General features: G+C 64.1%; 3 protein-coding genes across 9 annotated transcripts in view; 1 reads left to right on the plus strand and 2 right to left on the minus strand.

The window, feature by feature from the left end:
- The window catches only part of CCDC57 (coiled-coil domain containing 57), a 107,738-nt gene extending 107,649 nt beyond the window's left edge, over positions 1 to 89 (minus strand). The window contains exon 1 of the mRNA XM_077756610.1: positions 42 to 89. Coding sequence (XP_077612736.1) covers positions 42 to 89 — 48 coding nt within the window. The remainder of the gene's footprint in view (positions 1 to 41) is intronic.
- The window catches only part of SLC16A3 (solute carrier family 16 member 3), a 9,831-nt gene extending 5,305 nt beyond the window's left edge, over positions 1 to 4,526 (plus strand). For 2 of the 4 annotated variants that reach the window (XM_077755811.1, XM_077755803.1), the window contains 4 exons: positions 853 to 1,114; positions 1,516 to 1,659; positions 1,991 to 2,749; positions 3,465 to 4,526. In XM_077755811.1, the coding sequence (XP_077611937.1) occupies positions 892 to 1,114; positions 1,516 to 1,659; positions 1,991 to 2,749; positions 3,465 to 3,721 (1,383 nt within the window). In that variant the 5' untranslated portion in view covers positions 853 to 891 and the 3' untranslated portion in view covers positions 3,722 to 4,526. Of the gene's footprint in view, positions 1 to 233; positions 401 to 538; positions 1,115 to 1,515; positions 1,660 to 1,990; positions 2,750 to 3,464 lie in introns of those variants that run through there. The other 2 variants (XM_077755805.1, XM_077755800.1) reach the window with 2 other exon arrangements.
- The window catches only part of CSNK1D (casein kinase 1 delta), a 31,634-nt gene continuing 19,390 nt past the window's right edge, over positions 3,757 to 16,000 (minus strand). For 2 of the 4 annotated variants that reach the window (XM_077755823.1, XM_077755849.1), the window contains exons 6-10: positions 15,537 to 15,685; positions 13,711 to 13,882; positions 13,021 to 13,160; positions 4,656 to 4,809; positions 3,757 to 3,975 (exon numbers count right to left, since the gene is read on the minus strand). In XM_077755823.1, the coding sequence (XP_077611949.1) occupies positions 4,720 to 4,809; positions 13,021 to 13,160; positions 13,711 to 13,882; positions 15,537 to 15,685 (551 nt within the window). In that variant the 3' untranslated portion in view covers positions 3,757 to 3,975; positions 4,656 to 4,719. Of the gene's footprint in view, positions 3,976 to 4,655; positions 4,810 to 7,018; positions 9,014 to 10,009; positions 10,074 to 13,020; positions 13,161 to 13,710; positions 13,883 to 15,536; positions 15,686 to 16,000 lie in introns of those variants that run through there. The other 2 variants (XM_077755842.1, XM_077755832.1) reach the window with 2 other exon arrangements.

The raw sequence follows: 16,000 nt of genomic DNA on the forward strand, positions 1-16,000 counted from the left end.
CCGGGGAGCGGGGGTGGGGGGGAGGAAGCCAGCAGCCTCACCTCTGGGTCGGGTGGAGGCGGGGGTCTCCAGCTGGACGGGTGGCCCATCCAGTTAGTTCCTGTACCTTGACGCGGCTAAGTGGTGGGTTGGAGAGGGAGGCGCGGGTGGTTTGCTCCAGGGGGCCGCATGGAAGCCGCACCCCTGCCCACGTTTCCCTCCCTTCAGGCCTGCTGGCCGCCCTGGGACCTCCCCCTCCTTGGGCAGAGGCCCCCAGCCTCTCCTGGAATAGCCTCGGAGAATTACTGGGTGGCGGGAGTCGGCACCAGCACAGTGAGCAGTGGGGGGCATCCGTGGGCCTGGGGACACGGACTGGGGGCTGCTGCCTGACGGCCTCCACCGGCGACCCCCACTCCCGCCTGTAAGCAAAGCCTGGGAGATCAGCCCCTCTAGGTCGGGCTCTCACTTGGGAGCCCCGTTCCCCGGGGTGGGGGGCACGGCTGGCTACACCTAGATTAGGTCTCAGGGGCCACCTGCCTGCGGGGGGGGGGCGGTGCGGGCTGCCACCCGCACAGGGTCAGGCCGGAGGACGCGCTGGGCGCTGGGCTGACTTCCCCGCTGGGGTCTGTCCTCCTCAGGAGGAAACTTGAGACCTTGCTGAGCCCAAAAAAGCCACTGCCCTTTAGAGGCAGCCGGGTGGGAGCGGGCCAGGCCTGAGCGGGGGAGGGAGCACGGCAGCAGCTGCCGCTCAGCCCAGACCCTCCTGCCCGGCGGCGCCAAGTGCAGGTGAGGCCCAGGTGAGGGCCTGAGGCGGGGCTCCGAGGTAGCGAGGGGCTGGCCCAGCCAGACTAGCGGCTCGCCTTCCGTCCCCAGGGACCTTCCTTCCTCAGGGACGCACAACCAGTCCTGGCCATGGGCGGCGCCGTGGTCGACGAGGGCCCCACCGGCATCAAGGCCCCCGACGGGGGCTGGGGCTGGGCCGTCCTCTTCGGCTGCTTCGTCGTCACGGGCTTCTCCTACGCCTTCCCCAAGGCGGTCAGCGTCTTCTTCAAGGAGCTCATGCGTGAGTTTGGGATCGGCTACAGTGACACGGCCTGGATCTCCTCCATCCTGCTGGCCATGCTGTATGGGACAGGTGAGGGGCTGTCCCGCCTGGCGTTCACCTCGGGAGCTCACCACGGGCCGCACGGGCAGGAAGGCCTGGGGGCGGGAGGAGGGCAGGGCCCAGGGGGCCCCGGAGCTGAGGCTCTCCACGGGGCGGAGCTAGCACAGGCCAAGTCTTTGTAGGACCTTGTCCGACCACAGGCTGTACCTGCACAGCCGTACGTAGTCTCGGAGGACGAGGCTCTGGAACCGTCCTTTACGGACACTTGGGTCTTGATGCCTAAACAGACCACACAGAGGAGAGTGGCCGTGCTTCTCCTGGGAGGGTGTCTGGGTGTGACCCGAATCCTGGACACCTGGCGTGTCTGCTGAGCTGTGGGGGGGCACCAGGGAGGGAGAGTCTGGGCCCAGCTCTGTGCCCCCCGCCCCCAGGCCCGCTCTGCAGCGTGTGCGTGAACCGCTTCGGCTGCCGGCCCGTCATGCTCGCCGGTGGCCTCCTGGCGTCCCTGGGCATGGTGGCTGCGTCCTTCTGCAGAAGCATCATCCAGCTCTACCTCACCACTGGGGTCATCACCGGTGAGTGCGGCCCGGCAGGGAGCAGCGCAGGCCACGGCGCGCTCAGCCCGCAGTGGCCGGATAGCGGGCAGTGCGGGGGGCCTCTCGGGAAGGGGCGGCTGTGGGTGGCCTCCCACCCCCGGCGCCAGTCTGTCCCTCGACCCCCCGTCTGTCTCCCCCAGCATGTTGGCTGGTGACAGGGGCTCTGAATGCATACCGGGCCCCTCGCACGGACACCCACAGACCCTACGTACGACTGTTCAGGCCGGAGCCTGTGTCTGGGCAAACGGGGGACTGGGACACGGCGCCAGGAAGGCAGAGCTGACGCCTTCCCCGCCATCCCCTCCCGCAGGCTTGGGCTTGGCGCTCAACTTCCAGCCCTCCCTCATCATGCTCAACCGCTACTTCAACAAGCGGCGCCCCGTGGCCAACGGGCTGGCGGCCGCGGGCAGCCCCGTGTTCCTGTGCGCCCTGTCCCCCCTGGGGCAGCTGCTGCAGGACCACTACGGCTGGCGGGGCGGCTTCCTCATCCTGGGGGGCCTCCTGCTCAACTGCTGCGTGTGTGCCGCGCTCATGAGGCCGCTGGAGGCGCCCCGGCCGGGCTCGGGGCCCGAGACCCAGCGGCCAGCCCGGCGGCTGCTGGACCTGAGCGTCTTCCGGGACCGCGGCTTCGTCATCTACGCCGTGGCCGCCTCCATCATGGTGCTGGGGCTCTTCGTGCCCCCCGTGTTCGTGGTGAGCTACGCCAAGGACCTGGGTGTACCCGACACCCAGGCTGCCTTCCTGCTCACCGTGCTGGGCTTCATTGACATTTTCGCCCGGCCCACCGCGGGCTTCATCACGGGGCTTAAGAAGGTGCGGCCGTACTCCGTCTACCTCTTCAGCTTCTCCATGTTCTTCAACGGCTTCACAGACCTCACGGGGTCCACGGCCAGCGACTACGGGGGCCTGGTGGTCTTCTGCATCTTCTTCGGCATCTCCTACGGCATGGTGGGGGCCCTGCAGTTCGAGGTGCTCATGGCGATTGTTGGCACCCAGAAGTTCTCCAGTGCCATCGGCCTCGTGCTGCTGCTGGAGGCCATTGCCGTGCTCATTGGACCCCCGTCGGGCGGTGAGTGGTGGGGCACAGCCTTCCTGGGGTGGGGCCCACCACGGGAGGACTCTTAGTTGCAGGGACACCTGCCCAGGTGGGCAGGCCACCCGTATTCCAGCACAGACCCAAGAGGCGTCAGGAGCGAATGCTGGCCATGCCTACCTCCTGGGGACCTGCCTGGTCCACCACAGAGGGGGCCACGGGCCTGGACCAAGGGCAGGCAGTGCCGAATCCTGAGGGTGGTGCGCTCCCTGCGGGCAGGCCAGCTCAGGGCCCAGCTGGGGGGTCAGCCTTCGTTACTTTGAGCTTTTACTCTTCTTTGCAAAGGCTGAGAAGGTACTGGGGTGTGATTTTAAATGGTGTGGGCCTAGGGGTCTCCCAGGCTGACTCTGTAGGCCCGCACCCACAGGACCCCGTGAGTGCCTGGGGTCCTTCTGGGGCCTAGGCAGTTCCTGTGGAGGCCACAGGTGAAGAGGCCTCCCCGGTGGCAGCGGACAGGCAGTACGGCCACACACCTCCGGGCGCCTCAGAGGAGGCGCTCACCCTGAACCTGCACCCGCACTGCTCCAAACCCTCCTCCAAGCCTCTTGGTCTGCGGCCCCTGGCGGGGAGGGAGAAGCCGGGGCAGGGTGCCCCTGGGCTGTTCCCAACAGCACAAAGGTGCCCAGGTAGCTGGTGACCGTGGGGGGGACGTTCAGCCCAGGCTGACGCTGACACTGTCGCCCCTTTGTAGGCAAGCTCCTGGACGCGACGCACGTCTACCAGTACGTGTTTGTCCTCGCAGGGGCCGAGGTGGTGGCCTCCTCCCTCGTGCTGCTGCTGGGCAACTTCTTCTGCATCAGGAAGAGGCCCGAGGCGGCCGCGGAGGAGGAGGAGCGCCACAAGCCGCCCGCGGACGTGAGGGTGGACTCTCGAGAGGTGGAGCACTTCCTGAAAGCAGAGCCTGAGAAAAACGGGGAGGTCGTTCACACCCCAGAAACGAGTGTCTGAGCCAAGGAGGCCAGCAGGGCTGAGGGAACCGGACAGAGACTTCAAGGCTCGTGTTTATTTCACAACAGGACTGGCTTGGGTGGGGCCCTCCGTGTGTCTCGAGGGGCTGGTGGGGTGGGAACCGTGTCATTCCAAAGCAGGTCTGTGGTAGAGCCAAGCCGCGAGGTTGCAAGCCGTCTGCACCGGGGCCCCAGCCTGCTGACCCCAGAGCAGCCCGGTGCCCACTGCTGAGCTCAGGGACCTAGAAAGCCACGCTTCAGAGACAACACGACTGGGATCAGGGCCAGAGCGGCACCGTCTTGGGAGAGAACCACCCCCTGCACGTGGCTGGCTGCACCCTGTCCCGCCCCCCCCCACCAAGGCGCCCCAGACCGCCCCTCGCCGAGTGTCTGGGGGACAAACCTCCCCTCCTCCACCTCTGAAGGTCTGAAATAAACCTGCGTATGGGAGGAACCACCTTGGAAGGAATGTCTTCAAAGAACTGGGGTCTCGTTCTACGAGGGGCAGGGGTCCGACTGCTGGCTCCGAACTCACTTTTTCAACAGACAACCTGGTCATTTTTACAAAGTGGCTCTGGCCGTTGTCAGCTAGGCTGGCTTTCTAAATGCTGCCTGTTCTGGACCCCGTGCCGCAGGAGCCCAGACGGCTCAGAGCATCCACACGGGGGCCCGGTGCCTGGCAGGGAAGGGGGATGTGCTGCGGGGGTCTCGCTGCACCCAGGAGCCTCTTCAAGGCGTGGGCACTTGGGCAGAGACATACGTGTGATTCATGTTCTCTATGTGTGCGTTTAAAGGAAATGATCTTCCTGCCTTCCATTTATTCACCCCTCGGGTGGCTGATCGTGGCCCTATGTGGTCAGCGCCCAGGGTGGGCATCTGCTCCCATCCTCCTCATCCAGCCCTGCTCGGCCTCGCCCTGGGCACCTCACACCCACCTGCCCTCGTGGCCAGTGGTGGCCTGCGTGGCTGGGAGGCCGGTCAGAGGCCGCTGGGGCCGCCTCAGTAGGTGGTGCGTCGCGGGCGCTGGGGACGGCAGCGGGCACCCTGGCGGGCCGCGTGCAGCCGGAGAGACGCCACGTCCCTGCTCCTCTGCAATGAAAAGCAAGGGAAAGCTCACATCTTGTCCCGGCAAGGGACGTCACCCCCGGAGGGTGCCCGGGGGGAGGGCTGGGACTCTCCCTCCTCCACGTGCCCATCGAGCTGTGTGGAGAAGCCGGGCACCTGCCTGCAGAGCCCGCCCACAGCCCCAGGGCTCTGAGGTCCGTCCTGGTCTGCCTGGGGCGGGGGCTGTGGCGATGCCAGCTGCTGCAGGGTTCAGGGCGTAGCCCCGCACCTACCGCCTTAGCCTGTGTTCAGGTGGGCCAGGCAGGGCCCGCTGGGCTGTTTGTACCCGCCCCTCCTTGGCCGCAGGAGCTCCGTCTGGTTGCTGCTGGCTGCGCAGGGCTCTTTCGGGCTTCCTGGACCTCACACTGCAGTCTCCCTGACCTGCACCCTGAAGTGCTTCCCCAGCACTGGCCAGGAGCAGCCCAAGTGTGCGTTCTCACCCGTCTCCATGCCTGTGTCCAAAGGCTGGCCCAGCATGGGGACTGGAGACCACCCCCCCCCCCCAAATCCTGCCCTGGGGACACAATATTAAGCAGTTCGGAGATGGTCAATGTGCCAGCACCACTCCAATCGAGGAAGGATACGCACAGCTGGCCCAGGGGCTGGGGTCCACGGGAGAGTACACACATTCTGGGGTGAGCACGGGTCCACCTGTCCCTTAGCCGGCACCTTGGTGGACATGCTAGGGGCACCCAAAGACCCTCTGCCAGGCACAGTATCAACAACGCCTCCACCCCAGACCGGAGGCTGAGGTTCCAGGCCAGAGGCAGAGGGTAAGCAAGCGGTCTTATCTGCCTAGTTTTCTGGTTCTAGGTGTTTCCGGCTGGGCCCGACATGGGACAAAGGAAACGTGGCTGTCCTCAGGAAGCTGTGGCCACATAGGGCTGAGCACTCCTCCCTGACAGAGCACTCAGTGTCCATGGGCCTGTGGGCCCTCACCCTCCAGCACCCCGTGGGGACCAACCCCTGCAAGTGAGGCAGGCGCCTGTGCCAAACCCCCTCTCAGTGGGCCCCCTTGGCCTCTCCTTGGAAGGCATGCACACGTCACCCCAAATCACTCTGGACTGCTGCCCCTGGCCTGGCCGGACCTGGGGGCACCTGCCACGTACACACACTGGGAAGGGCCTATGTGGAGAAGCCCCTGGCACATGCATGTGGGGCCTGAACGGGGTGGGCGGGGCTGCCCAGTCCTTCCCAGCGTCTAACCCATGGCCCTAGGATGCAGAACGTGGCCGACCCTTGTAGCCAAACACACAGGTACAGGGGAGGCAGCACCCAGGCCCAGCTTCCAAAGGTCTTGCCAGGAGACCAGAGAACAGAGGGATGAGGGACAGGGTGTGGGGTTTCCAGGAGGGGCTCCCGACAGCTCTCTCTCAGTGGAGGCTCTGCACACACTCCCAAGCCCTGAACCTTACGTGCCAGCCCAACGACCGAACCCCCAGTCAGGAAGACGGGGGCTGCTAGGCTCTGGGCAGAGGACCCTATTCCAGAACCTGGCGGCCCAGTGGGTTCAGCCAGAGTGGCAGGAAGGGAAGGGCCGGGGGCCCAAAGGCAGGGACTCAAGCCCCACGGCCTCCAGGACACCCCCAAGTGCCGAAGGCTGTGGGGCAGGTGGCACTGGGCTCCCGCACACTCGCTAGGGGCAGCTGGCTCCTCAGGTGCACGCAGGCCGACCCCACACCTTCCTGTTCGGTGGGGTGTGGGGCTCACGGGGACTCCAGGGCTTCAAGAGTGCAAGTGGGAGAGGGAGACCAAGGCCACAAGTTCAACAAAGGGAGGCACCCACCCTGGAGCCGCCTCACAGGAACCATATGCTCCCTTGGCGGCCGCAGGGCCCTGGTACCGCGCTGCCCACTCCCCACTCCAGGCAGGTGGCAGTGCTTCCTTCTGGTGCTGCTGCCAGGGCCATGGGACTCAGGCGCCCACTGGGTGAAGGCAGTCAAGGCTGGGGGAGAAGAGCCCCCGAGCGCACTGGCCCGTGTGTGCGCAGGACTCGTGCAGCCTCCGCTCTGGAACTGCAGAAGCAGCAGCCCGTCCCCACCACCTGCTCCCGACCAGCTTACACCAACCCCACCAATGGGCCATGGCAGGTCGGACACAAAACACGCCTGCTGACAGGTCCGTCTTCGTGTGGGTCATCCACCCACGCCTCTCAAACGGATGAAATAAAGACCATGTGAAGGGCAGGGCAGGGGAAGGTAGAAGTCATCATGGATTTATTATTTACATGGTGGGTGATACATAAATGCAGTGATCACACAAACGTGCCAAGTCAGAGACTGGCCACCAGTACACAGGTTGATACAGACGTTGCAACTACGTGTCCTGCGGTCGTGACGGGGAATTGAACACTGGGCGGGCAGCAAGTGTGCACGGACGGACGGACGGACAGGCAGACAGCCGCACAGCTGAGGCCCCGGAGCCGGGCCCGCCTATCAAAGTAATCCAGCAATTTCCAGTGGAAGCCCAGATGCAGGGCGTGGGAAGTCTGCCCCTACAGGTCTTGGGCGGCACCCGGGACACTCCGGCTGCCCACACCCTGCTGGGGACAGACGCACCCCTGGGGAGGGTGCCCAAGCCACCCTGGTCCGCCCGAGCTCGCGCTGCACTCCCAGAAACACCACTCCACCCGGCCAAGGCCCTGCACCCCAGAACAGAGTAGCCAGCTCAGGATTCACAAAGAAGCAAACGGCTGCACCCCGGCGCCAGTGGCTGAGGGGGCAGGAGGGGAAAACAGACACGGACACTCCTCCCCGGTTTCCACACAGAGCGCTGTGCAGGGGGAGACGGGAGGAGGCAGAAGTTCCCATGAACGCCTATATTGCACCTTGTTTCCCGCGACGGGGGGCTCCCGGCTACCACCCCCACCTGGTGCCTCTGTGACAAGATGGGGGGGTGTCCTGGAAGACCACCAGCAGCCCAGGGGCCCCGAGAGGGTCTTTCTTGTGAGAGTCAGCCCCGCCCTGCTTCTTGACCCCTGTGGGGTTTGCTAGGTTCCAACAACAGTCCCGGAAGGAAGTGCGTGGCGCCACACCCTCCTGGACACAGGTCGAGTCACTGGCTTCTTGGCACTTGAGGGCGGGTTCCCTTGGGCCGAGGCCTCTGTGGGCAAAGCCGGCGCCGGGCACACCACCATGCCCTTGGTTCTGAGCACAGAGATGTTAACAATTAAGGGCCAATCTACAGCGATCACAGTTATAGTCTGTTCAGAAAATTTCTCAAATTCAAAGACACTGAGGCAACACCACCACCAAAATAATCACACGCGACCCCCACGAGAGGCCCAATGTCTCTTGGCTCGAAATCCTCTCCTGAGGTGCCAGCAACGCACACGCAAAGCCTTGGCCTTGGCGGTCCTCGGTGCTCGGCTTCCTCCGGGCCGGGTCCACGGAGATCAGGCGCCGCTGCCCTCGCTAACTGCTCTGGGGCCGCCTCGCACGGGCCTTCCGGCTTCGGTGGGGACAGGACAGCGGCGGCCAGAACCCGCGTAACGAGACACACGGACACGCACGGACACGCACGGGGCACGGACACACACGTCTACACGGGACGGCACTTCTGACGAGAAAACCCCTCTCCACAGCGGCCCACACCACACACGGACCGCAAAGCAGAGAACGGCGCCCGCGCTCTGCTCCCTGACGCCAGCCTCTGCTCCGGGGTCTCCTTAGAGGCAACATCTGTCTAAGACCGCACAAACAGACGAGAGAGAAACAATAAAAAGACAGGTTTCTTTACACAGATTTAAGCCAGTAATTTTTAGCAAAATGATACAAAACTGTCTTAACCAAGTAGAAGATCGGTAGTTACAGTGGGCTCGTCAGGGAGCAGGGCGCCGCCTGCAGGGGACGGAAAGGCTCTTGAGCGGGAGTCTGGTTCTCTCTGCAACCGTCTCTCACTCTCTGCTTTTCTTCCCAGCCCGAGACAGCCGGGCCACGTGGGAGGCCCTCGGTGCAGCCCCTGCGACGGCAGAGCTTTGCGGTCTGTCCGGTTTAGTTTGTGTTTGGTTTCCCCCACGGGCGTCGCTGGGTGGGCGGCCTGGAGAGCTCCCGGCGTTACCAGGGGGCGCGTCACTAGGAAAGCCATTGTAACAGAGTAGACCAGCCATGCATTGTCTGCCCTTCACAGCGGAAAGTTCTCATCGGTGCACCACAGACTGAAGACCACTGGAAGCCACCCGACCGGGAATCTGTCGGAGCCAAAGCACAGGAGAAGGTCAGCATGAGGCCAGGGGCACGGGGCCGGCCAGGCTCGGGCACAACACAGCGGTGACGGCGAGGGGTGGGGGGGCACACGGACGCTTGCCCAGCCCTACTCTGGACGCCCACGCCAGACGCCCAGCCACTCCGGAAGGTCCCTCTGCGGCCAAGACACGTGCTCAGCGGAACGAGTGACACGAAGATGGGGAAGGAGGAAGAGGCGTGCAAGCAAGGAGGCCAGGTGGCCACGGAGCTGGAAGCTCGAGAACGATTAGACCAGACAGAGTCCAAGCTGGAAGAGGCGCTTGCTCCCAGCACCCCCTTCCTGGAAAGTAACCCGGCGTTCAGAAAGCGGGGACCAGGCACCGTGTGGGCACTGGGGTTCCCCGTGGGGGCAGGCGTGAGAAGCAGCTCCCGTCAGGGCACCCCTGGGAACGCGGCCGCGCCAGAACCGCAGCAGCGAGCCCTGGCCACGCGGGGCCATGGCGTCACCGACGGGAGCAGGCCTGGCTCGGACGCCCAGCCATGTGCCGACGGCAGGCAGGGGAGCAGGTGGCTGTGGCTGACGGGTTAATACAGATGGCAGCACGGACGGGATGCTGGGCAGAGACCGAGCTCGAGAAAGAAAAACAAACGAGGACAGAAATAATGCGAAAGAAGAGAATGACAAAGCCAGGGCGGCAGAGACCACCGGGAGACTCCCGCAGCAAGAGCGCAAGAGCCCCCACCAAGCACGGCCCGCTCAGCTGAGGACGACACACGCCCCACGCCCCACGCCCCGGACCCCGGGGCCGGGCGGCTCGAGTGGCCCGGGGCCACCCCGCTCGGAAATGCTCCAGAATCCGCTCGAGGAGAAACACCGGGCGGAGGGCGCGTGCTCTCCTGGCAGCGCCCGGCATGCAAGCCCGGTCCCGTCTGCGCACCCCCGGGGCGGACGCAGGGGTGGTCCGCGCCCGCCTGCCGGGCCCCGACGTGAGCACACTCACCCGGTGCTGCCTTCCAGCGGGAGACGTGCAGCTACTTGCCGTGGTGTTCGAAAGGAATGCTATTCTGAGGTGGGGGGAAAAGACAGCCGTTGGTGAGGGTTCCGCCGGCAAGCAGGACTGAGGCCTTCCTCACCTCGCTTCCACCGGGTCTGCGACCCGGCCAGGCTGCCTCAGAAGGGACCCAGCGACAATGCGAGCAGCCGCGGCCACTCCTCTCGGCTCAGGCAGTGCGCGAACCTGGCATCCAGGCGGCCGCTCCTTGGCTGGCCCTGCCCCCAGGCCTTGCTCATGCGCGGCCACCCCCTCCTGATATGCGGACCGGCCACGGGGAAGGCCACAGGGAAGACTTGGGGAACAGAAATGCAGACAAATGGAGAAGAATAACTGGCTCAGAGGCCACGTCACGTTCTATCAATGGTGCTGGACCTGCGAGGCCTTTTCTTCTCAAAGAGGAAAACTTGCAAACAGGTTCGCTGACCAGATGCCCTTCGGAGTCCTTGCTGCTCTGGCTGAGAAGCTGGACTCGCGCCCTGGGTCAGAAGCGTGGGGACTGCCTCTAGCACAAGCTGCCCTCAAGAAGGAAGGAGGGGCAAGGAACGGTCACCCTCCCGTGAAGTCTGAGGGCACCATGGTTAAGGGGTCGCAACAAGGGACACAGGGGTCAAGGCCCCTCCCCACGCCGAGCTAGAGAGTCAGCAGAGAACCCCCCCAGCAGGCCGGCCGGCAGCTTGGGCACCTTCTGCTGAAGATGTACTACGTCCTCGGACTTGGCACACCTGCACAAGACACACCCCTCCTCCTCAGAGCCCGCAGAGAACCGAGACAAACAGCCGCCACGGGGGAAGCGGGCAGACGCACGGCCTCAGCCCCGCGAGGGCCACCCTCGCTTCACAGGAGCGTCACTGGCCTCCTTCACCCGACTTCCTTTGGGGGAGTGTGAGTGGCACCTACGATCATACAAGCTGGAGCAACTCCCTTGACTCTGGAACCTCCAAACCACCGGAGCCGACACTGGGGGCAACCCCCACCAAGAATCTCCGAGACTCTTGCTGTCCCCCAGGGTGCCTGTCTCCTAAGAAGAGCGCAGGTGGGTGGGTGACCCTCAACACCCAAAGGAGGGGCCATCCCTGGGACAGGGATGCATCAGGGACACACCACGGGACCGTGTCCTCACCACAAAGGCCCTAAGAAAACCCCCAGGGAGACCAGTGCTTCTGTCAGGGAGGAGACACCCCCCCCGCCGCACCTCTGGAGACTCGTCCCCCGGCCCAGTCCCACACTTCTTCACATGGAAAGCACAAAGCACAGGGACGCAGAACGCGGACTCCAGCTGCGAGCTCGCCTCTGCTACGACCTGACCTCACTGCGAGGCCCCGGGGCTGCGGGCCGAGGCCGGCACCCCGTGCGGGAGAAGTGGGGCTCCCGGCACTCTCAGGCTCTCTGTGGACCCAAACCCTCCACGTGCGTTCTTTTCCCTCAGAGGGAACTGGTTTTGCCCCGTCCTTCATCTTTGCTGGCTGAGTACTGACCCTGAGTCCAGAGTCCCTGGGGTCTACAGACCCCGGCCTTCCCTGCCCGGGGTATCTGGGGCCCCGGAGCAGGCTGCATGCCTGGGCTCTCAGCTCCGCGTGGGCAGACGCTGCCTATGACCTGTTCCCTGCTGCTGATTCGTGGATTCCGGGGCTTGTGGGAAGACGCCGTAGCCCTGTGTCCTGCCAGGAGGGAGGTGCAGCGTGGGCACGGGGGCCATAAGGAGCCCAAGCTAGGCACCCTGACCAGACTCTTCGAGCCCCACAATTCAAACTACAGGGATCCTTAATCTCTTTGGGAGAAAGTTATCATACAAAGACAACCCCTTGCAGCAGAACTACTGCTAAATTAGAGGTGTTCACAGTGAAACTATTCACTTCACTGGATTAAAAACAAGAGTGGTCAGGGTAACTCCCTGTGCCTGGCCACACCTTGCTCCTCTGCCAGAAGGTCAAGCAGACACTGCCGCACCGAGGCTCTGGGCAGCTCTCACAGCCGCCATGCTCTCCTAACTGACGTGCTCGACCCAATTCAGCAAGAAGATATGCACCGCACCAAGCGTGCGCCAGCAGCAGAGCCCAGGGCTGACTCGTCCATGAGAGGCGCCACGGAGAGCCAGACGGGCGCCGCCTGGGTGCGTGGCCCAGGCCCTGGGCTTCCAGGGCGCTCCGCAAACCAGCACTCCCCTCCCCAGCAGATATCACAGGGCACAGGGACCCAGAGGACCCTGGTGGACGCAGGACAGGGCCCGGACAGCTACCGGAGCAAGAAGACTCAAGTGTGTGAAAAGAGCTCATCTGTGGAGGGCACGTGGGCGAATGCGGAGGAGCCATGGCACCAGAGCCAGAGAAGGAAGAGGAGAATGTGGGTGGAAGGGACCTGTGTGCATGGCCGAGCCACTTCTCTGAGGACACCTGCCTCGTCAGCAAGAAGGCAGGTGGGCAGGGACCTCAGAAGACAGAACCCTCACCCACGCTCGGACAGGCTTGTCCCCGTCTAGGCCCCCGCCAGCAACCCACGGGGACCACCTGCGCAACGAGGGCGAGCAGAGAGCCCCTGCGCCCGTGTGCGCCTGTGCGCGCCCGTGTGCGCACGTGACAAGCGCAGGACCTGAGCAGCCACAGCATCTCCACAGTCTGTGCTGGAAGACGGCCGAGCCGCCGGGAATGGCTTGGGGAGGGGCTGCAAGGAGGGCCACAGAGGAGAAACAGCGCCTTTACCCGTCCCAGTGCAGCCGGGGACGCAAGCCCCTCCTCTGCACGGCCGGCCGCATGCTCTGAACCCAGGGGCTGCAGAGCAGCAAGGGGCGCCGGGCCCCTCCCCGCTTAACTCTCAGAAGTGATGAACAAAGGGGAGAGGAAGGAAGGAAGGAAGCCCTTCAACGCCGGTGTCCCACTCTGCCTGGGGCCCAAAGTCCATCCCGGACACAGAGAGGCCCCGGGCCCGCAGCGTCCCGACCTCGATGAGCCCAGAGCACGTACCTGTGAGGTGGACATGCGGGAGGTATCTTGTCGGCCCGTGAGATCGGAGGACGAGATGTTGACGGGGGCGCCGCGGTGCAGCCGCATACTCACTTTCCGCTCCCTTTCCATGCCGGACACGGGCCGAGGAGAGGTGTTAGCTGGAGGGAGGAGACGAGGGTGAGGGGCGAGGAGGAGGCCCCAGGACAGCCCCCCACCCAGCGAGAAGGGGGCCTCTCTTCAGCTGCGTCTAGCACGTGGAGGTAGGTGCCGCTGCACCCTGTGGGGCCCCGCCACAGCTCCAGGCCTGCCAGCACCCGACTTCCAGGCCGGCAGCAGCGGGCGGGGCCCACGCAGCGCCCGGGGCCGCCAGTGTGCCGGCTCCAGGCGGATTTCCCAGGAGCACGAGCAACAGAGGGGGGCAGCGCGAGGCCTCCATGCTGACGATGCCGCGGACGAGAGAGGAAAGGGAGCAGGAGAGAGGCTCCCAGGGAAGCAATCCGTGTCCCAAGGATGAGAAACGACAGCGGCAGGACCTCCAAGTCCAGTGAAACACACGTCCCCTGGTCTCCCCATCCTCGGGAACCAGAGTTGACCAGAAGCGGGACACAAACAGCCTCACCCTGCACGGGGCCCCTCAGCTCCAACAGAGTGTCCAACCCGCAAACCTCCCCAGTGCCTGCTGGGGAGACGAGGTGCCAGCCCACTCACCAGTGTGTGAGGTAGGGGTGAGGGGGGTGGGAGGAGCCACCTCCTGGGTGCCCCGCAGGCGGCCAGAGGCCGTGGAGGGGAGGCCGCGGGCGGCTGGGTTCCGGGGGTGCCTCAGCCGCTCCTCTCGGTCACGGCGCTCCCGCTCAGAGTCATCAACTGCCCGGCTGGCTCCCTGTGAAGGAAACGGGGAGACCAGACTGAACAGGGTTCTGTGCAAGGGTCCTGGCTGCCCCCCTGTGACTCAAGGACACACCACGGGCACCGGGGCCTGTAGCCAGCTGGGACGAGGTGCCTCTCCCTCCTGGACAGCGGCCTGCCCCTTGACCCTGTGAGTACACAGAGGAGGTACCCCCACACTGACAGCAACTGGGTGGCCTCTTCCCTGTGAGCATCCACATAAGGACCGGAAATTATACAAGGTAAGGGCAGCAGTGGGCCCAACATGCTGGCATCCAAAGGATCCGAGAGGCACGTGAAAGTGGCGGCATCCAGTCAGTGAGAGGCCGGAGCAGAGCCCAGACCCCCAGCCCTAGGGCGGAAGTCAGTCCAGTGCCCACATGACAAGGACTCAGGTAGCCAGATCTGTCCTAGGAGGACCCACGTGGTGGACACCACTTAACTGGCTTTGCCCCCGGCACGAACAGCTAGTTACACTCAGGGTAGGATGATCGGGGCAAGCGGGCTCAAGATAACTGCCTCATTCTAACTACTAGCACTGTAACGTGAGGGCGTGCAAAGCGCAGCCCACAGGCCGGATCCGGCCGCCATCAGCTCCTACAGGAGGTCCACCGTGGCGGCCGCACTCACTGTGGAACACGCCACCCGTGGCAGCTTCCCGGCAGCAGCCACGCTGTCGTTCCAGCGCGCACCGCAGTGCTGTGATCATTCACACTCCAGCCCCGCCCAAGAAGGGGGATGCCGCCAGACAGCTGCCCAGACTCTGGGCGACCTGTGGGGGGCACGTCCTGCGGCAGCCCACGGTGGGACACCCGGCTCTCCCACACACGGCACAGACCCTTGCATCATCACCGGGGCACCCGAGAGGCTGCGGAACAATCCTTTCCGGCCTACGCCGTCTAGAGAGGAGGTTCTGCTCCTCTGTCAGATCTTGCCACCCTGGAAAGGTTCCAATTCCTCTTTTAAGTTTGTAACTAAACATAACAAATTTGTAACGAAAGAGGAAGAAGTTCCAAAAAACCCTGGAAATTTCTGGCAACAGTATCTAAAGATTAATTAGATTTCCATGACAGGCAGCCTGTTTCAGAGAAGGCAGACACCGAAGCTCAGGTTCTGCACCCCCACTCCCAGCAGTCACGCGCAAACACCTGCACCCATTCAACAAGCCCGGGAACAAAGGAAGTCAACGTACTCAGAGCCCAGACAGTGCGCCTCCCCAGGTGCCCACCCACACGCTGGGTCAGAGGGAAAATGGCCGCCAAGTGGTCACCTCACCTGGCAGGAGCCCTCGGCCTTGACTATACCCTCCCGCATGAGAAATTCTCGGGAGCCACACCTCAACATCATGGGCAGTCAAAACCACACACTCTCAGCAATGAGGACAGTGGCAGTAAAATGACCTTCCCGTTAAGTCTGTCATTCAAGTAAAAGCACTGGTTCCAGGCAGACCTGTGCCTAAAAACACACTCCAGTGGCTACAGGGGGCCGGCGCCGATGCAGTGCCTTCTTTGCTGTCCCCTCACAGGGATCTTGCTTCTCCCCGGGGCCCCAGCCCTTGCAGTGCACTCGACTCCCCCAGGCGACAGACATGCCTCCTAAAACCTAAACCTCGTCTGGTGGAAGCCTCTGCCGGCTGGCAGAGCACTTACGAATTTGAGCATGTTCCAGTCGAACACGTAGTCATAGGAGAAACCCTGGCGGTGGAAGAGATTCCTGAAGAGCTGCCTCAGGTAGGAGTAGTCAGGCTTGTCGTCAAAACGCAAGGAGCGGCAGAAATTCAGGTACGTGGCGAACTCAGCTGCGGGACGAGAGACTTGGCGCTAACCGGCAGTGCCCAACGGAGCACTGGTGTCTGCTGACTCTCCCACCCACCCACGGCCGCACACTTGGGACGTGAGACACGTCGTCTCAAACACCGGGGGAAACTGAGGCTTTAGGAAACGGTTTAAGCAAGCCCAGCACCAGAGGGCACAGCCTAGTTCCGCCCGGGGCATTTCTCCGTAGGAACAAAGGAAACCCCCTGGGTCGTGGCCCCGGAGGGCAGAGGAGCTCCAGGGACAGGAAGCTGCCACTCTTCCCTTCCTCCTGGCGCTCCCACCGCAGCCCCCCACCC

This window comes from Crocuta crocuta, unplaced genomic scaffold (genome assembly GCF_008692635.1).
Source record: "Crocuta crocuta isolate KB4526 unplaced genomic scaffold, BGI_CrCroc_1.0 scaffold50, whole genome shotgun sequence".
NCBI classification, from domain to species: domain Eukaryota; kingdom Metazoa; phylum Chordata; class Mammalia; order Carnivora; family Hyaenidae; genus Crocuta; species Crocuta crocuta.